We start from the raw sequence: 20,932 nt of genomic DNA on the forward strand, positions 1-20,932 counted from the left end.
TAGTCAAATTAGATCTTTCTCAGTCAGTTCATGGTCTCCTGTCTTTCCTTTACTCTAAGTTCCAAAGGGAGGAAGAGGGTGGTGTTCAGAGGCTGGTCTGGTCTGAGGTTGTCATCTGTCCAAACTGGCTTCCACCATGATGTCTTCCTCTCAACCAATCCTGGGCCAAGGTGTCTCTTCTCTGTGACATTCACTGAGATGCCCAGATTCCTTTCTCTGATTTGAAGAGCTGACTCCCTCCTGGTGTTCTCTACTAAGTCCCCACAGCCCTGCCTTAAGGATTTTCCTGCTCCTTTGCCTAACTCTGTACCTCTCTGGAGAAGACATGCCAACTTTCAGATACATTTCTACTGGAATCCAGAGCCACCGGAACACAGCTTTTCTTTCCTTACATGTTCCAGGTTGCCTTTTTAAAAATATTCTATCCCATTCTATTCCATTCCTCTTACACCACAATAAATCTTTAGAATTGCCCAGTCCAATACAGCTAGTGGCTGTCAAATACGTAAAACGTGGCTAGTCCAAATGGAGAGAGCTGTAAGTATAAAATCCATACTGCAAACTCTAGCTTAATATGAATTTAAAAATCGATAGTAATTTTAATATTGAACTAATGATAATATTTTGAATATATTGGGTTAAATAAAATATATATATATAAATGTTTATTTATTTTTTTTTTAATTTTTTTTTCCAACGTTTATTTATTTTTGGGACAGAGAGAGACAGAGCATGAACGGGCGAGGGGCAGAGAGAGAGGGAGACAGAGAATCGGAAACAGGCTCCAGGCTCTGAGCCATCAGCCCAGAGCCCGATGCGGGGCTCGAACTCCCAGACCGCGAGATCGTGACCTGGCTGAAGTCGGACGCTTAACCGACTGCGCCACCCAGGCGCCCCTGTTTATTTATTTTTGATAGAGAGACAGAGCACAAGTGGGGGAGGGGTAGAGAGAGAAGGAGACACAGAATCTGAAGCGGGCTCCAGGCTCTGAGCTGTCAGCATAGAGCATGATGTGGGGCTCGAACCCATGAACCACAAGATCATGATCCGAGCCGAAGTTGGACGCTTAACGACTGAGCCACTCAGGTGCCCCAATAAAATATATTAATAAAATTAATTTTTCCCTGGAAGGGCGAATCGTGCTCTTGGCCTGGTCAATCAGAGTATGCTGTTCCTTGGGGCATATTGAATCGGTTCAGGGAGGGGTAGTTGGTTCAAGCTCAGTTAATCACACTCAACTTTGGAATTTTTGCTGGAATACTGGGAAGCGGGAGTTCTCTTTCTACTGAGGTTGCCAGTAAATATGGGTAAGCATGGAGTTTCTTCTAGTGGTCATCTTGCCACCATGCTGGGAGAGGCCTACCTGAGAGTGGAGTTCAGAGGAAAATTCTAGCCAAAAACATGCAGAGAAATGGCTTCCTTATGACATTTGAGCATCTGGATCCAGCAGAGCCTAAAACCAAGATAATCCCTGAACTTCTGAGTCTTAAGGGCTGGTCACTGCCATTCTTACCTTGTCAGTTCATACCAGGTCTCTGTTGCTTACAACCACCATGTCCTGACAGACACTGGCAGGGTTCTATCTCCACAAATCAAGGGTCCTCAGGGGTATCTTGTTTTCCTTGGTATCCTACAACGTAGTAGAAGACAAACAAATATAAAATCACAAAACATATATAGATATAGATATAGATATAGATATAGATATAGATATAGATATAGATATAGATATATACTGCAATTTGCTGATTTTCCTAAAACTTAACTTTATGGTTAAATGGGATTTGAATGGAGTTCAGTAGTACAATTTTAGGATGATGTAACCTTCTCTTCCCACTGCAGCTGTGTCCTCCAGTGTCATTAGCAAATCATTCTGAATGTTTTTCAGTAGATTGTGAGATCCATAAGGGTAAGTCTTGCTTTTCACAGTTGTCACTATTCTAGTGCTTCATACATAGCAGGTGTTCAAAAGGTCAGTGTATGAATATGAGTATCAAATCCACACTCTCACTAACACAACAGTGCCTGCATATTCTAGGTGCTCAGAAGAAAGATAAACTCTCCACGAAGTGGAAATTGTTATAACTTAGCTTTCCCTGGCCACCAAACTACTCTATTTGTGATGTCCAACCTACATCAAGGAGCTTCCAGTGGTGAGTTTTGGCGTGTTCTCTTGGCCATGTAGCAGCTCAGAAGTAACCTGATTTATCAGATTACTAACTGTTGCACTACATAAATATTGCTAGAGGGTTCAGGTTACCCATGGCTGCTTAGTAAACTACCTCAAAACTTAGTCACTTGAAACAACCGCCATTTTATTTTCTGTCAAGATCTGTGGACCAGTGGTTAGAGCAGACTTGGCTAGTAGCTCTTCTGTCTATGTGGTATTGACAGGGGTTGCATAGTGGTATCCAGTTGGGCTGGGCTAGAGAGCCTGGATAACTTGACTCACATCCCTAGCACCTTGGTGGGAGAGAGGAGCTCAGCCATGTTATCTCGGGTCTCTTCAGGTGATTTCTCCAGATTGTTATGAGGCAGCTTAGGGCACCGGGAATGAGTGATTCAAGAGATGGGAAATGGAATTTGCTACCCATCACAATCCATTAGTCCAAACAGCCACATAGCTTGTCTGGCATTAAGAGCAGGGAACTTATGCCTCACCTCTTGATGGAAGCTGTTTCCCAAAGTTCCTGGCCATGTTTAATCAACCACAATGACATTATAAATGGAGTGGATGGACTTCCATTTATTTTCCATTTATCAAGATGTGACTCAGGCATTTAAGCAGATAGAAGGCAACTGCTATCTATATTTTTTTCCTTCAAATCTACATTTCTAACTGGTATTGACCAAGTTTACAAATTTTAAAATCATGAAGAAAAATACTAAATGTACCTAATGTTTAGCACAGAAGAATTTGGAGCATTCATGATGGCCTTTAAAAATTACATATTTGATTCAGATATTTAAAATCAACATTTTGCGGGGGGGGGCGCCCTCCTGAGTAGCTCAGTCGGTTAAGCATCAAACTCTTGATTTTGGCTCAGGTCATGATCTCACTGTTTGTTGAGTTCAAGCCCTGTGTCAGGCTCTGTGCTGACAGCAAGGAGCCTGCTTGGGATTCTCTCTTTCCCTCTCTCTTTTTCTTCCTCTCCCCCACTTGGATGTGCGTGCTCTCTTTCCCTCTCAAAATAAATACACAAACATTTTTAAAAATTAAAAAAATAATAAAATCAACATTTATTTTCAAGAGGACTCAATGGTCAAATTCCTATCTGGACCAAATAAGCCATGCAGGGTGTTTGTCTACTTCTCTGCCTCTGCTGGGAAGCTTTGCAACATGATTCCTGTCTGCTGTTGCCCCCAGACAGTCAGAAGCATTCCAAATGACTGCGCAAAATGCAAAGTCTTCCTTATCCTCATGGTAGTAGAGTAATCGTGAATGCATTTGATATGTTGAAAGTGAAGTCTTTGATGATGATGATATTAATAAAAAATAATACAATCTACTCCTAATGAGTGCTTACTAGTTTCAGGGGAGGAGCCAAAGTCTTTGTATATATTACCTCTTTGAATCCTCACAATTCAGTGACATAGATGATATTCATTCATTCATTCATTCAACAAATACTTATTAAACATGACACATCTTCCTTGTGACATCAGTCTGGCACCGAGATTTAGCAGTTTAAAACCAAGATCATCCCTGAACATCCCAGTCCTAAAATTCGATACATTCCGTTTTAACTTGTCCACTTACACTGGGGCTCTGGGGCTTGCAATTAGCACTGAAAACACAAGCTGAATCCTATCTCCACAAATCAAGGGTCCTCGGGGGGTGTTTTGTTTTACTTGCTATTACATAATGTAGTATAAAACAGGCTAATATAAAATCACAAATCCCATATTGCTGACTTTTCCAAGACTTAACTTTAATGTCAAGAGTGGGCTCTGAACAGAGTTCAGTGGTACCATTTTAAGATGACGTGGCTTCCCGTAATCTAGGCCCTAGGACACAGTGGCGAATAAGACAGGGATGACTCCCTCCCATCATGGAGCTTACTTTCATTTTCTGGTGGGAGAAGATGATAAACAAATAAAGAAGGAAACAGGGGAAATCAGGTGGTGACAAATGCCACAATGAAAATACAAGAGTGTGATGACATCAAGCGGACGGGGCAGGGAGGAGTGGCTACATTAGGCTAAGTGGCCAGGGAATTCTGCAATTAGTAGAAAGTTGAAACCTACTTGCCAAATAGAAGCCAGATATTTCACGATCTGGAGGACCATAACTCAGCTGGGAGAGAAGATAGTGCAAAGCCCCTGGGGTATGTTCAAAGAAAAAAAGGTATAGGTGTGACTGAAGTATATTTGAACAAGAGGGGGGATATTAGGAAATAAAGTTAGAGAGGTAGGTAATGGCCCTATCACGTAGGTCTTCATGGTGTAGAACAAGGTTTTATTTAAAATTTTTTTAACGTTTATTCATTTTTGAGACACACACACACACACACACACACACACACACGGAGTGTGAATGGAGGAGGGGCAGAGAGAGAGGGAGACAGACTCAGAAGCAGCCTCCAGGCTCCGAGCTGTCAGCACAGAGCCCATCGCGGGGCTCAAACTCAGGAGCCGTGAGATCATGACCTCAGCTGAAGTCGGACGCTTCACCGACTGACCCACCCAGGCGCCCCTAACAAGATTTTATTTTAAACTCTGATTGGAATTCATTGGACGATTTTAATCTAGGGGATGATGGGATATGTTTTAGGACTCTAAAAGCTCATTCTGTCTGTCTTATCCTTTGGTAAGTGACTTTAGAGGGTGAAGAATGGAAACAAGAAGACCAAGAGTAAAGCTCTTGTTTTAAAGAGGCAGTCAGTTGGATATTTGGTAGTGCTGAGATGGAAGAGATAGCAGGGAGATAAGTTTTGGAAAACAAATTTGGGACTTTGTTTTGGACTGATTAATTTGAGATCCCTCGAGTACCCAAGCCAGTATGTCAAGAAGGCGGCTGAAGTTATGAGTAAGGGTAAGCTTGGAAGTTCAGGGGGAAAGTCACTGGCAAACGATATTAGACTTCTTACAGAAGAATAAATATTTGAATGCAACTAAGAAGAGTTTGACAATGCCAAGGTGATATGTCCTATTAGATATCGAAATATGGCATAGAGCACCTGTCATCATATCAAGATTGATATAGGAATAAGGAGACCACTGAAAGAGTACAGACTCAAAGAAATGAATTTCAGTCAATATGAGAATGTCCTACAAAGATTGGAATTTAATTCACTGGGAGAAGGATGGAATGTTCAATAAATGTTGTTGGTATAACTGGCTATCCATCCGAAAGAAAATAAAATTAGTCTCCTATCTTACACATTTTACAAAAGTAAATACCAGATGGATTAAATATTTAAATGTTAAAAACGAAATAATAAAACTGCTTGAAAGAAAACCTAAGATACTGCATGTACCATCTAGAAATGAGGAGACCTTCTTACAAAGACTGGAACCCCAGAAACTACGCAGGAAGAGAATATTTGGGTATGTAAAAATACAATCTTTTCTGTGGCAAAAGATTCCATTTAAAATGATAAAGGACAAACAATATGCTTGAAAATTTGTAATTCAGATGACAAAAAGTTGATAGGTAATATTGAAGATATATAATCTTCCAGATTGTCAACAGAAAGACAAATGACCCAATTTAAAAAAATGAGCAGAAGACGTAAACAGAAAACTCACAGGGTAGCAAACACAAATGCTAACAAGCTAGGAAGACATATACAAATTCATGAGTAGTCAGGGAAACACAAAGAAAGCAACATTTTATTATTATTTGAATCCTTTTAAGCTGCCAAAAATTAATGAGTGACAATATTTATTGCTGGTAGAGACATGGATACTCCTATTTTTGGCAGAAATATGAATTGCTTTAGTCTTTTTGGAAAGGAATCTGGCCACATCTATTAAAAATGAAAAATGTATATATCCTTCAATTCGGCAGTCTTTTCCCTGGGAATCTATCCCATGGAAATAAAAGCACCAACACAGGGATTTATATACAAACATGCTGTTATAGCTTTCTTTTTTAGGAGCCAAAAATTAGAAATAAAAACCAATGCCCTTCAAAGGGGAAAGGCTGAATAAAATATGGTCCTTTCAAATGATAGAATGCAATGTATGAATGTATGAAGGACTGAATAAGAGTTTACTCAGGTTCCCACAAGGTATCGTTGGATGAGAAACACAAAATACAGAGTCCATGTAATATGGTCTCATGTTTAATGATGCCAAACTCCCTCTGTGAATGTTTACACACGTCTACAAGTATTTTTATGCTTATGTATGATTATAAGAGAATAAAAAATAGAGAAGAAAACATAGTAGGTTGTTAACATTGGTTCACTCAGGAGGAGAGTGCTACAAAGGGAAGGGAGCATTTCAGCGAAAAGGAAAAACAAGCAAAATAAAACTCTCTGAACTTCTCATCTTAAAGATTTTTACTCCCGGGGTGCCTGGGTGGCGCAGTCGGTTAAGCGTCCGACTTCAGCCAGGTCACGATCTCGCGGTCCGTGAGTTCGAGCCCCGCGTCGGGCTCTGGGCTGGTGGCTCGGAGCCTGGAGCCTGTTTCCGATTCTGTGTCTCCCTCTCTCTCTGCCCCTCCCCCCGTTCATGCTCTGTCTCTCTCTGTCCCAAAAATAAATAAAAACGTTGAAAAAAAATTTAAAAAAAAAAAAAAGATTTTTACTCCGTAAATTCTTGAGATCCTTAACTGCCATATCAAAAGTGATATTGAAAAACAAACAAGAGGAGCACCCGGGTGGCTCAGTGGGTTAAGCATCCGACTTTGGATTTTGGCTCATGTCATGATCTCATGGTTCGTGAGTTTGAGCCCCTCGCTGGGATCTGCGCTGGTAGCATGGAGCCGGCTTGGGATTCTCTCTTCCTTCTTCTCTCTACCCCTCCCCTCTCATGCCTCTCTGTCAAAATAAATAAATAAGCCTAAAGAAAAAAAAAACAGAAACAATAGTGATTCATACCCACTTACGGTCATTGGTTTGAAGCCAGATTTCCTTGTCACTAATTCTACCCTTTTCCGTAGAAGTTACAGTTTCTAGTGTTCAGGCAGAGAACATTTTTGGAGCAACATGTTGACACGTTGGCTGCCTTAGAAACATGATGTTGAGTACATCCAGGCACCAGCTATGGTCATTACCCATTTGTCCAAGTAGTTATCATGACTCCATTGATTCTTACCTATCATTCTCATCTGAAACTGGAGATGAATGGGTGGGGTAGGGGCAAAGTGGAGAAGGAGAAGAAAGCCTTAAACTATAGAGAACACTCTGGGCTCAGAAAACTGAATGAAAAATTAGGAACTCTGAACAATGAATTGGGAATCATTTGGACCCACCCATCTGGGACACGGACAAGAAAATCCTATTGATAACTGGTCTGCTAGGAGTTCATACTTATGAACACAACCGAAAAACAGAAGTCTGATGCCACCATAACAAGCAGATGCATATTTCCTATTTCTATTCTATTCTTTTCCTTTAAAAAATAAATGTAGGTCATAACCCAGGGAAGGGTCACAACTGTAGTTTGGGAAACACTGCTACAGAACAGCATAGGTGTGTTAGTATTGGTGCTGTTTTCGTTTTGTGAACAGCGAGGTCATATTTTCCCTCCACGTTATCTGTTAAAATTCTAAGATGCTACATTTGTCACCGAGAACAGCATTTTTCCAACCCTCTATTTACACATTTCCTTGGAGTTCTGAATTAGAAACAGGGCAGTCATTCCTTCTAAGGAAGCAAGTTGGGGGCAGTTTATATACACAAGTGTTTCTTAAATCGTACATTGATTCTTGTGGGTTTGCTTCTTGGTTTTTCACTGTCTTTCACCACAAGAGCTTTCTTTTCTCTCTTGTAGTTTCTTTTTCTTATCTCAGGCAAATTCTTTCTAATTTCAACTCTATTCAGTCAGCTAAATTTTATAAGTTGAGAAATACAAGGATGAACAAGAAACTCTACCTGTAAGTAACTGATCTGGAGAAAAACAGGTGTAATAGAGCGAGAAGTTGAAGAGAGGAACGTATACGGTGTTTAGACAGCAGAGAAAGAAGGGTCCAATTGAAAAGGGGTGGAGACAGTTTCTCCAAAGAGATGAGCTTGGGAAAGAAAGTACCAAACTTTGCCCGGGGAGAGAGCGGGCATTCCTGCAGGTGTCAAAACACGGAGGTGGGGAGAACGTGTAGTTATGTTTGTCTGGAGTTCCAGGAGAGGGATGGGAGATGAATGAATAAGGCTCAGCTGAAGCCAGAGGTTAGCTGAGGGGCCTGCTCTGCACATCTGTGGGCTGTGGCGAGCCACCCAGGGACTCCATGCTCTCATCGTCTTCCCTCTGGGAGGAAGCACCGAGGGATGGGTTCAGGTTTCAGGGTCTCCATCTTAACTCCTTTCTACCAGACTATAGCCTATCTGAAGTCTGGAATGGTACCCGGAACGGCCCAGGTATAGGGTGTGGTGTGGACTCAATGGACATTCAGAGGACTCCCAGATACATAGTCCGTCTACATACCCAACAGTTGCCAGGTAGTTGAAACTCACATCCACGCTGTGCTCTGATCTTCAAGAGGGATGGGTTGGACTTGCGATACTTTGGGAATAACCCAGGAAAACAAATATGCTCTTTTACCGAGGCCTCTTTTCCAGACTACCTCTTCCTGGAATAATGTTGCAAATGATTTAATAACTTAAAATTATTCTCATCCCTCCCCTAGATCCGAAAGATAACAAAAATAGAGACATTAATAAAAAATAGACATAAAAATAATTGTCTTGCGATATCCTTTTATAGTTCTCAGTGACAAATTTAGGTTTATGAATTTTTTGTTTACTTATTTATTTTTGACAGAAAGAGAGAGAGTGTGTGAACATGATTGGGGGAGGGGCAGAGAGAGAGAAGGAGAGACAGAATCCCAAGCAGACTCCACCAGGGAGGAGCCAGATGTGGGGCTTGAGCCCATGAACGTGTGAGATCATGACCTGAGCCAAAACCAAGAGTCGGATGCTTAACTGACTGAACCAGTCAGGTGCCCCTATGACTTTTTTTTCTCGAGAAAGAACGTGTGTGCAAGCACGGAAGGGACAGAGGGAGAGGGAGGGAGAGAATCTCCTGCCAACCGTGGAGCCTGGTGCGGGGCTCACTGCATGGCTTGATCTCACAACCGTGAAATCACGACCTGAGTCAAAATCAAGAGCCTCACACTTAACCGACTGAGCCATCCAGGAACCCTGTTTTATGATTATTTTTAATACTACTTTCTAAGTGTGAAAATCACCAAAGAAATAACTGCACGTCAGAGTTGGGAGATCCCTTGGAGCTTATTCTGGTTCACCTCTCTTGTTTTACAGTTGAGGAAAGGGGGGGCCTAGATAACTTTACATCAGAGAATTAAAATCAACCAATTTTACAACTGTACATTAGAGAATTAAAGTCAACCAAAAAGTGATGACTCAGAGAGACTGACCTTGTTGGTAGATGCCCCCTTAGTCTCTTAAAGGTGTGTACATGTATTCCTATTACAAAATTTCTATCATACTGTTTATATTTTCGTATCTTGCCTTTTTCAGTCAATGTATTTTGAGGTTGCCCCCCCATCTTTAATTGCTATTCACATGTTACATATTCACACACTTAATAACTATTGTAATATATCATTATATGTATATACCGTCATTTATTTGACCTATTTCCTGTTGTTGAGCATTTAGGTTGTTTGAGGTTATTGTTGTTATTAGAAATAGACACCTTCATACATAAATCATGACTTCTCTCTGATTATTTCTCAAGGGGAGAATAACTAGTTTGGTCAAAGGGGGTGGACACATTTAAGCTTTCTGATACTGCCAAGCTGACCAGTCCAGGAAAGTTTTTCAGATGTGCCATGAGCAATATATTTCATTAACTTTTTTTGGAATCTTGGCAACATTGGATCCACACGTCAGTTATTCCAGCTAACTTGGGGTTCAAATTTGGCTAGTTAAGTCACTTTAATCTTTTAAAGTACTAATGATTGTACTCATTGAAAAATATTAACAATTATGATGATCTTGGCTTCTCAAGCAGTCTTATCCTCAAATTGTAAATCTGTCTGTAAGAGCTAAGGGAGAGAAGTGTGATGAACTGGCCAAGGATCAGATGAGAAATGTCCAGGATTTTGCCTGTAGGGGGTCAACTGTTACGGTCAGTTTAGGCCTGCAAGGAAAGAAGGGAGCATTTAAGAATGTAAGCACATTCATTTTTAATGCCTGATTCATTTCCATTCCCTAAACTGTAAAATAAATAATACGACCTTGAAGCCAGATAGCATCGCAATGCCAAGTTTCTTATATAATGACAAACACCACTCTTCCACTCAGCATGTTCCTCAATGTGAATTGATTGAATATATGCCACACATTTGAAAGGCACTTATGCCCGCTTTTAATAGAGGCCGCATTAACTAATTGCCTAAAGCCATCAAGTGCTTACAGGACGAGCCGGGACGACAGGATCCCCTCCCTCCACCTTCCCACTTCTGCTTTTTCCGCGGGCCCCTCGGCGCTCTGCCTCGAAAGCTATCCAGACCGAAGACAAAAATCAGATGTTGTAATACGCGTTCTGTTGCACCGATTGAGTACAAAGAGATGCTGTTCAATTTGTAAGTTTTTATTAATGCAGCTCAAACATGATTCCGACTTCCCGGGAGCTGGGCCAGTGCAGCCGCGGACACACCTTTGCAAGGCAGAGGCTGTCAGGCTTCAAGGCTGGGGCACGAACACGCCGGGGGCTGCTGCAAACGTGTGAGCCCTCTCTAACAAAGCAGGAGTCTTTCCCGTCATAAAATGCAAAGTGGCCAGCCGTTTTCCATTTTCCCCATCCCCAGCCCTCCTCATCAGGTGCCCTAGGAAGGGGCCGGAAGGATGTTTACTCTCCGCTCTGGCGGCCTCCTATTTAACCGAACCCAGAGGCAGCTGCCTCTCTGAGCGCAGTGCCCCCGGGGTCAGGCCCAGCCTCACCTTGCTGGCAGGCTGCCCAGCTGACCAAGCGCTTAGGCCAAACCTGAGCCGGGCTGAGGCGTCCGGGAAGCGGAAGGAGCCCGTCTAGCAAACGAAGGGTGTGTGGTCGTGTCGCTGGTGTGCAACCCTCAACTTGGGGGTGAAGAGTTCAACCTCGCCCCAGGCGCGAGGCTTCCCGCGGCGGACGCCCGGCTCGGTTCTCCTCTTTCTGCAGCTGGGGGAGTTGAGGCTGAAGCCGGCGAAACGCGCTCACCTGTCGGAACCTGGGTAAGAAGCAGGGCCCCGAGGCCGGAGCGCGCTGGTTCTCGCAACCTCGGCAGGCGGCCCTCCGGGTGCAAGGACTTCACAGCCACCGATGCAGGTGTGGGAGCTGCTCCCAGGAACCCCAGACGCCCGGGCGTCCTGACTGGTTCCTCTCGCCCCCCAGGCGCCTACGGCTTGGCGTGCCCCGAAGGCCTACTGGGGCGGGCGCCAGGGCTGCAGGTCCGAGACGCTCCGCCTCCTTCTGCCACTTAGAGCCACCAGCGCCAGCAGAAACCCTTGAGCTCGGTCTTAATCTGCGGTCACTTTCAGAACTTTCCAGGCAAGGGCGAGCTAGGCCCTTTGCCTCCAACCGACGCCGTGCCTGTCGCCTGCCTGAGACCCTACCGGGACGCGGAGATCCCGCTCCCCCCCCCCCCCCCCCCCCCCCCCCCCCCCCCCCGGGCACCGGCGCCCCAACTTTTCCCGCGCTGTCTGCGCCCCCGGACCTGGTGTCCGCCTCCTGGTCTAAGGGGCGCGCGCATCTTCCGGGTGCGGGCCGCACGCCCATCCTCTCCGCGAGCCCTCCTCCTCCCCCGGGACGAGTGTGGGGCTGGTGCGCCCGGAGCTGCGGGGATCCCCTCAAGTTCCTGGCGCTCCGAATTCGCCCCCGCCTCGGCATCGACCCTCGAGGAGCGGAGTGAGCCTCCGAAGGCCAGGCCTCGTACTCCCCTAAGTCAAAGAGGTCTCGTCCTTTTCTCTCCGAACCCGGGTGCCTGTCGCGGCTCGGCCGGGCGAGCGGCCGGCGGAGAATCGGGGCTCTCGGGACCGCGTCGCGCCGTCGGGTGCAGCGCGCGCCATGGCCGGCTGCTGCTGCCTGTCCGCGGAGGAGAAGGAGTCGCAGCGCATCAGCGCCGAAATCGAGCGGCAGCTTCGCCGGGACAAGAAGGACGCGCGCCGCGAGTTCAAGCTGCTGCTGTTGGGTGAGTGACTGCGACTCCCGGACCCCCGCTCGCCGAGCGTTTTCTTCCCTCCCTCCCTCCCGGCCGCTCCCCTCTCTCAGACCCCCTCCGGGCCTGGAGCCAGAGGGGTGCAGCGTGGCTCCTTCCTGCCCGCCCCCACCCGGAGGGGCTCGGTGGCCGGCCCCTGGGGGCCTTCGGCACCTGTCCTTCACCTCCAGTTGGGCGACTTTCAAAGGCACCCTTTCCCTGCCCCAAAACGGGTGAGACCTAGCATTTGACCAGGGTTTGCTTTGTTGGCCCCCCTCCGTAACACTGCCTTCACCCCACTCTGCTGCCCCCGGCGCGCACAGCTGCTTCAGAGCCTTTTCTTGGATGTCGGGGTAGGTGGTGGGGAACTGCCTTCTGTACCGCTTTGGGTTCCCCTCTGGCCGCTGTGCTCCCGGTTTTAAGTACGGGTGAGTGAGTGAGTGTGCTCACCGAGTGCGGACTGTGCTAAGTTGTCACCGCGACACTGGGCCATAATGCGGGCGGGTAATAACATCCCCATCCCGGAGAATTAACTATGGAGGCCCGGAAAATTGGTAAACTTGCTTTGAGAAAAGACAAAGCAGATACCAGGTCAGTAACGGGGGTGATGTGCAGGCTCTAGCCACTCGCCCTACTGTGATGACAATTGCCTCCCTTCGGTGACTCCCTTTGGCCAGGCCTGTTTGCACGCAGCAGGCCCAAGCCTCCCTTGTTCGGTTTCACTCGGCCTGCGCCCCTTCCTAGAGTTTGGAATGGGCTGCCCCAGCTGCAGTGACTAGTTACTCCTCTGGTTCTTAACGTTCAAAAACAGAAAAGAAAATGCTAAGGTTTGCCCAATTTGTGGAGCCCACCTTTTCTGATTTTTGTTCTAGAACCCTGTGCGATCCATTGGCTGCTTGAGGAGTATTGACGTTTTCTTTCAGATGAGGATAGTAGCTGTGAGATCTTTCTAGAGAGTTGGAAGCATTTCGACTCTTTGATCCCTTTCAGACAGGAATCCTCTCACACCACTTGATGTTTGAATACAAGGAGTGACCCTGTGGGAAAGCTTCAAGAAAAGTTGGTCTAGTTACAATAAAATGGAGAAAGCTTTTAGTCCATGTCGCCTTCACGCCTGGGCAAAGAAGGCTTTTGCGCTTACTCCCTGGAGTTCAGAGAGTTTATGTAGGGGTGTCTGGCCTTCACTAGGCTGTACCCCTCCCCACTGGGCTTGGTGTCTACTGATGGAGTGGGCTGCCCCACCAGGATACTCGTTGCCACCCCCTCCCCCCTCCCATACTCCCATCGGAATTCCGTGCCCAAAGTCCCCAAGCCAGCTTCCACGGCCTCAGGCCTCCGCAAGTGTGGGGGGGGGGGGCAGACCCCATCCCTAAGGAATGCCCAAGGGCAGCTGTGCTGGAGTGATGGAAGAGCTTGGAAATGTGGGTTGAGGGTCTACAGGTGTGCTCCCCACCCCACCCCACCCCCAGGCCTCCCTGAGGGGAGAGGGAGCCTGGGTGGGGGAGGGAAGAGCGTGTGTCCATTGGTAGGGCTGTTTCATGTCTGGCCGGGAACTCCCAGAGACCTGCAATTGTAAATAGTACCTGGCCTTTCAGGTTGTTAAAAAGCTCCATTTGTTAAGGGAGGAGGATTGCGTGACAGTTGGCTAGCTTGATGACCTCTTTAAAGTAATTACTTAGGCCTCCATTTGTACCCTTGCCTCAGGCCCCACAGATTGATAGGGGCTCACCTGGTTTTGGCCGCAAGCTTCTTTTCAAGGGAAGTCTGAGCCATCTTCCGTGGTGTGAAGTATGTTGATTTGTGTCAGTGTATGAAGCACAGTGTCTGGAACATACCAGGAGTTTCCTATGACGGTTTGAGCAGGACACTGAGCCATACTGCATTGGCATCAAGCCTGGTGTTTGGTCTTTTTTGGGGGGGGGTGTAGTAAGATGCTTGCGTTCGCACTCAAACTGGGGTAAAACTATTGTAGGGAAGTTGTTTGCCCTGGAGGTCAAGTTTAATACTAGTCACTAGAATATCTTCTTTGCCTCCCCCACGACTTTACCCCAGTCTTCCTGCACCCTCCAGGCACTGCCTGACCTCCCAAGATCCCTGTTTTCATTGTGTCCAGCTGTGACTAGCATATTGGCTCCGTGCTAGTTACTTAGAAACCACTAGAGATAGTTTCCAAACCACATAGAGCTGTCAGGAACCCCAAGGAGGGACTTCAAAACCTCTGGTTTCTTCAAGGGAGCAGGGCACACTTCCATTTCTTCCATTTCATCCCTTTCAGATAGGAATCCTCTCTCCTACCAGTTTATTAATTTTGAATACAAGGAGTCCCCCTCCTGGAAAGCTTCAAGGAAAGAAAAGTTGGTCTAGTTAGATCAAAATGGAGAAAGCTTTTAGTCCGTATCGACTTCAGGCCTGGGCAGGAGCGTCAGATATTGAGGAGGAAATGACTCCACAGACCCAGGAGGAGGAAAGGACTTCACAGATACAGAAATTAGGGGCGCCTGGGTGGCTCAGCTGGTTAGGCGTACAACTCTTGATTTCAGCGCAGGTCATGATCTCAGTTCGTGAGATGGAGCCCTGGATTGGGCTCCATGATCACCGTTCAGAGTCTGTGTGGGATTCTCTCTGTCTCTCTGTGTCTCTGTGTCTGTGTCTCTGTGTCTGTGTGTGTGTGTCTGTGTGTGTCTCTCTCTCACACACACACACTCATGCATGCACACACACAACAAATAAACTTTAAAAAAGCTTTTAAAAAAATACAGGAATCCGGACCTGGTGTATGTTGATTTGTCTCTAGCTGTGCAGTTTGAAGAATTGATCGGAGTCTCTAATGGCACCATTACATAACCCACGCCTCAGATGCCTCAGGTGAAAAACCCCACTTTGCCAATGGGAGTGGAGGACCCTGTGTGGAGTATGGAATGACCTGAAAAGCCACCAACTCGGTGACAAGGAAGCATGCTTTCTCAACAAAATGATTTGAGGAGGTTTCCGAAGTGCATTCAATAGAGCCGTATCCTGTTTGCATTTATAATAAAAGCCTAGATTCCTGTCAGCCAGGAAAGCTAAAAGCTGCTGTCTGGTTAGGGCTAGTAATTGTGAAATGTCAGTGTAACACTCTTAGCTGAAGGAGATGGGGGGAATAAAGAATATGGTTGAGTTTAGTAGGAGAGATTCCTTATCAGCTCTTCAGATAAAAGGACTGAAAGGAGTTCTAGTAAGAATCTTGATGAGTACTACTCAGTACAGGAAGAAAGTGTCTGGACAATGGCCTTTAAATATTAGACGAGGCTTAGTAAATTGTTAAGACTTAAGCCGTCAGTCTCTGGAAACACTCAATTTTGGATGTAGACCTTCGTGTGGGAACTGTCTGGGAGGCATGTGTGCTGGGGAATTGGTATTCAACTTAGGCTGGCATAGGGACTGCAAATCTAAGCGCTGAGGCCAGACCTCCTGGGTTCAAACCCTGGCTGTACCCTTTCTTAGTCGTAGACTAACTTCTCTTGGGTTTGTCTGGCCGTGGTTAAATTTATGCTGCCTTCACTCCATTTTTGAGCATTTTTTTGCCACCAGTGAGGTGTTACTTTCTATTTTAGTCGATCGGTTGCAGGTTGCATAGCAGTTGACCTAAAATGTCCTGGTAGTGCTTTCACAGTAATGTTTGGCTTTGAGTTTCCCTTACTTTCTGAACCATAAGCTGATTTCAGGGTCTATCTTTGTACTTCCACCAAAACGGGTGAAAATCTGAGTCCCCTAAAATTTTACTGCATTGGTTATAACAAAATATCATCTTGAGACTAATGATCACGTTCATAGGCTGGAAGTCTGTTAGAGGAAAGGGTGGAGGGAGGGTGGTTGTCTCAGTAGAAAGTGACTTTCTGGCTCGGAAGAAGCAAAGGAGTGAAACGGTTATTAAGTATGCCCATGTTCCTTACTCTTCCCTCGGTTCAAACCAACACTTTTCCCACATGCTGGAGATCATTTGTAAGTGCTAAGTTGGAAGTGTTTGTTTGCAAGTAACTGTTGGGAGGATTGTCATAAATGCTTAATAGAGAATAAAAGATGGTACAGGCAGTGCATGAAGGGGGATCTTCTGGCCTGGGGGGATCATGTGGATAGGGCCATAAGAAATGGGGAGGTTAAGGTACTGATGGCTGCCCATGTGTGGACTTGTGCAGGACACATAGAAACTTCTCCCCACTATGAAGAGAAACTTTGGAGAAAAGTAACAGTGTTCTTAGGATGTGGGATGATACGAAGGGGTCCTTGGAGGCAAGATTTCATTCAGTTTTTGTGTTTTATTTTGGACCTTTATGTGAACATTCTCTAAACTGCCAAATAGATGTTACTGTAAAAATGCTTTTTTTTTTTTCTTTTTTGTCCCGTAATGTGCTTCAGAATGGAGGACCGTGTGACTTTATCTCTGGCTTTTGTCCATTGTGGGTAGAGATGGTCTCTTCAGAGGTCTTCAGGGGACTGCTGTATCATGGATACAAGCAGAGTATTCCTTTCGCCTCTAAACTAATGCAGAACCTTTTCAAACCATGGACTATGAAAGGTACTTTTTGTACCTTTTCAAATAAGCTATACTGAGGTATAATTTATATCCAGTATGGAACTCTGGATATGTGATGTTGTGTTCTCTGAAGGTCCTCGGTGGAGGCACACCATCTCCATCTGCCCCACGGTGATGTTACATTCAGTCACTTTTTCAAGATGTTGCACATTGTCTATTGTCTACCAGTTTTGGGGGGAGATGCTTTCTAAGGCCAGGCAAATATCCTGCTCCTCACCATATATCCCTGTATACCACGATGTATACACCACGATGTATACACCACGATGGCTGCAAAATGATTTTCCAAATCCAGCACTCTCTCCACGTTGACCAGTTGGCACTGCACGTGTTACTCTAAAAGCCTTCCTTTTGTCCCTATTCATTATTAATACATACTCCTGAATCCCTCACTGGTTTTTACTTCATTACTGTACTTAATTATTTTGACACTCAGATTGTACCCAATTTGTGCAATGAGACCACCTTCAAGCTGGTTCTTACGTTGCTGCAACGTGGCCCATCATGGTTTCCACTCCCCACCCCCCAACTCTTAATCTCTGGCATAAAGAGGAGCCTGGACCTCCAGTTGACGACCTTCCCAGTTGGGTATTCAGCCATTACTCTACAGGGACTCCATTACTTTGGGTGGAGAATGGTACTTTATCTTTTCAGATGTTGAGGGCACTAGAAACAAAGCTAGCGAGTTCCCAATTCACATCACTCACCGTTATCTACATATCTGAAGAATCCCATTCCTAAAGGCATGGAGTTAGAGGATGAACATCTTGAGGCTGTAATGCTGTGTGAGCTGATAAAGAAGGGGAAAACTTGACAGTAGAGTTGGACGAAATAAGCAATGTTAAAAAAAAAAAAAGCTTTAACCCACGGTATTTTTTTTTCTTTTTTCCCTTAAAAGATACCTTGTGGTCAATAAAACCTTTTTCTCTTCCAGTTGCACTTGAATTACAAAAGTTTTGTTGTAAGAACCCCCATGTGTGGGGTTGCAGGGAGGAGGGTAGCTAGATTGAGAAGGCAGAGAGCGGTTTTTAGTGAGTCTGTAGCAAAGGTATTACTAAAGACAAAAATTGAAATCCAGGCAAAAAGGGGACTTGAGTGGGAGAATTCTCACCAGGACTTTTCATGAAGTGGAAAGATTTGAATAATAAAGACTGGGAAAGAACCAGTAGCAGGGCATTTCTGGGGCCCTTCTCGGGGACACAGCAATCAGCATGGGTTGGCTCCATTGCCTTCCAAGCTTGATAGCTCTCTGAGCCTTACTTGACCCTGTGAGAACCTCAAGTCTTGGTGGGGCATTAGGGCGCATTCCTGGGTCAATCGTTTCTGGGTGGTTGCTATAAATCAAGATGTGCTCTGTGATCTGAGTGCTGGTGGCCTGGGGTGGGGCTCCCTGGGGGTCAAGCAGCCCTTGCTGCAAAAACTGTGGAAGGAATCGAAGGGTACCAGCAGAAATCCAAGGGCTCTGAAGGTGGAAGGCACTGCAGGAGGCTTTGTGGGAGCCCTGATTTTGATTAGGATCAATTGGCTCTCTGCTGATGGGTAAATTAATGGGTTGTCCTGTCAGCCAGTGTTCTTGGTTGCAGACTGTTTAAGTAGAAGAATGATTTATTGGAGGGAAAGCAGGAAACTCACAGGACCGATGGGAATTGGAGAGCAGGCTCAGCCAAAGGGCATGATCCAAGGGAGTTTTGACACTGGTAGCAGCCTACACTGCCAAGCACACAGCCAGGGACGATTCCACGCGGGTGGCAGTTGAGGCTGCAGTGGACACTTCACAGCAGTACTGCAAATCATCCTGTGACCACTTCCTGTCTTGTGTGTCACCTTGCAAAATCTCAGGCCATCTGATTGTGCTCAGCTGCCGGGGAACTGGGGGAGGGCAGGCAGCATGGCATGATGGTAAGGACATGTTTTCTGGAGCCATGCTTCCTGGGTTTAAAATCTAGGCAAGTAGTTCCCGTTGGGCTGTGAGCACCGTGTCTGGGCTGAGGCCACTTGCCTACCACTACAAGGTCACTGGTAGAACTGACATGCAGTTCTTGGAAGGATGGGTGGATAGGAGGGTCAACAGCAAGAAGGCTCTGCTGATGACTCTTCTAAGAGAATAGGGTCCTGATAAATTGCCATAACTTAAAACTATGAAATGAGCAGTGTCTTAAGACTTTGGAAACTTGAATTGGTTTTTTTTTTTTTTTTTTTTTTTTTTGGTGGGAGGGGGTGTCTCTGAGTATGGGATATGTAACCATGAAGAAGACATTACCTCTCAACCTCAGGGTCTTCAACAGTAAAATGAAAGGTGTGGGTCAGGTGACCCTTGATATCTTTCCAATTCTGTTAGCAAATATTTTATACCAGTGGTTCTCAAAGTCTGTTCCCAGGAGCACAGACCTGTGCTCCTGTTTTTAGCACCTCTTGAAAACTCAAGAGAAATGCGAACTATGAGTCTCCATTGTGGTCCTCTGATCAACTTCAGTAGCGGCCCCGCAATCTGTATATTAATCCCTCCAGATAATCCTGATACATGCTCAGATGTGAGAACAGGATTGGTCTGGCATTCAGGACTGGGCAGCCTCTTACCGTGCCTCTAGGGTCTAAGGCCGATAACCTTATTTTTCAGCAAATATCCAGGAGGTCCCCGGGACTGACCTGCCTAGGGAATGATTTGTTGCTTGCAATCGAATAAACCTCTCTCTCCTCAACTTTATGAAGGATGTTCAGAGTCTGAGCTAGGTAATTAGTAGGGATATTTAGCATTTGTCCCCATGTGCCTGGTTGGCAGGCAAAGAGAAAGCACACATTTACATTTACCTCAGTAAGAGTCCTTATAAAAACAAGTGTTCGCATTTGTATGCACTCTTGTACTTTTATATACTACTCCAAAAGCTATGTTCCTATAAACTGCAGTGGCCTTATGGCTAATAGCCATTAAGTAGTTACTTTGTGTCACTGAAAGTGGTGTACAGGAAGCCTATTCTAGTAAGAGCTGCCATATATCCGTCTTCTCTTTGAAAAATCACATGGAACATTGGCTGGTATTTCCATCCAAGAGAAATAAAGGGTGATAAACTTTGTCTTAAAAAAAATGTTAAGTAATGGATGAGTTCTACTTCGTAGTCTTAAAAAATGAATAGGAAGAGAAAACCTTTATCTTTGATTATTTTGCCTGAACGGTGTATTCTGTATTGTTGGCTCATTGTCATTGACCCACAGATGGATTAGCCATGCTACTGCTCTCTTGAATCTGCTGTGAATAACACCTTCATTTTGAGTAACTCATTCCCCGAATATTTTTGTTGCTTGGCTACTATGTAATAGGGAAATACAAGCTAATTGCATTACTAGGCAATATCCAATTAACAAAGGTGATAAATCATGTGCAACATCATTGTCTAATTTATATAGAATTGTATCTCATAAGTGTATCAGTATGCAACTGAATGGAAAAACTTAAGCTCCTCTCTTACCACAGAGTTTAAGAAAGTGCAAACTTCGATTTTATGAATGGAGTAGAGAAGGTCCAGAGGAGTGAAGGGGCTTGGCATATGTCATGGGGCTCAGTAACTGGTAACTAATTGGCAGTAAGCCAAGACTAGGAGTCCAGAATTCATTGCCAACTCCTTTTTTTTTTTTTCATGAAGTCAGTCTGAGTCCTCTTGTTGGATTTCTTCGTTTCTAAGGCAACATTGATTGTAAGTCATGCTATTGATTTGAAAACAGGTTTTCAGGAAAGCAAACACCTTAATAAATGCTCACATCAATGCAAAAGCATCTCGACCTTAAAAATGTTAATTTCTGTGGCAATAAAACTTGGAATCAAGGTATTCATCCCCGCCGGCCCGCGGGGCGGCCCTGCGGGCTCCCAGATAGTACAAATTTAGAATAAGCGAAACTACTCCAATTATTGACATAGAATAGAATTTCATGAAACCAGTTTAAGTGCTGAAATTAGAAAAGAAACCTCTGTGTATTGCCATTAGTCTACTGGGCTCTATTTCAAGTAAAACTTGCAAAAATTGTTTCCTGGATTAGTGGGGCTGTTCTATATAAAGAAGGTT

The 20,932-nt window shown here is 45.1% G+C and overlaps 1 protein-coding gene across 2 annotated transcripts in view; it reads left to right on the plus strand.

Annotated features, from left to right (window-relative positions):
- The first annotated feature begins 11,769 nt into the window (after positions 1-11,769).
- GNA14 (G protein subunit alpha 14) overlaps positions 11,770-20,932 on the plus strand; it is a 205,996-nt gene continuing 196,833 nt past the window's right edge. For both annotated transcript variants that reach the window (XM_040449303.1, XM_040449304.1), the window contains exon 1: positions 11,770-12,298. In XM_040449303.1, coding sequence (XP_040305237.1) covers positions 12,175-12,298 — 124 coding nt within the window. In that variant the 5' untranslated portion in view covers positions 11,770-12,174. The remainder of the gene's footprint in view (positions 12,299-20,932) is intronic.

The sequence above is a fragment of the Herpailurus yagouaroundi genome, unplaced genomic scaffold (assembly GCF_014898765.1).
Source record: "Herpailurus yagouaroundi ecotype Mexico unplaced genomic scaffold, PumYag 199, whole genome shotgun sequence".
Classification (NCBI taxonomy): domain Eukaryota; kingdom Metazoa; phylum Chordata; class Mammalia; order Carnivora; family Felidae; genus Herpailurus; species Herpailurus yagouaroundi.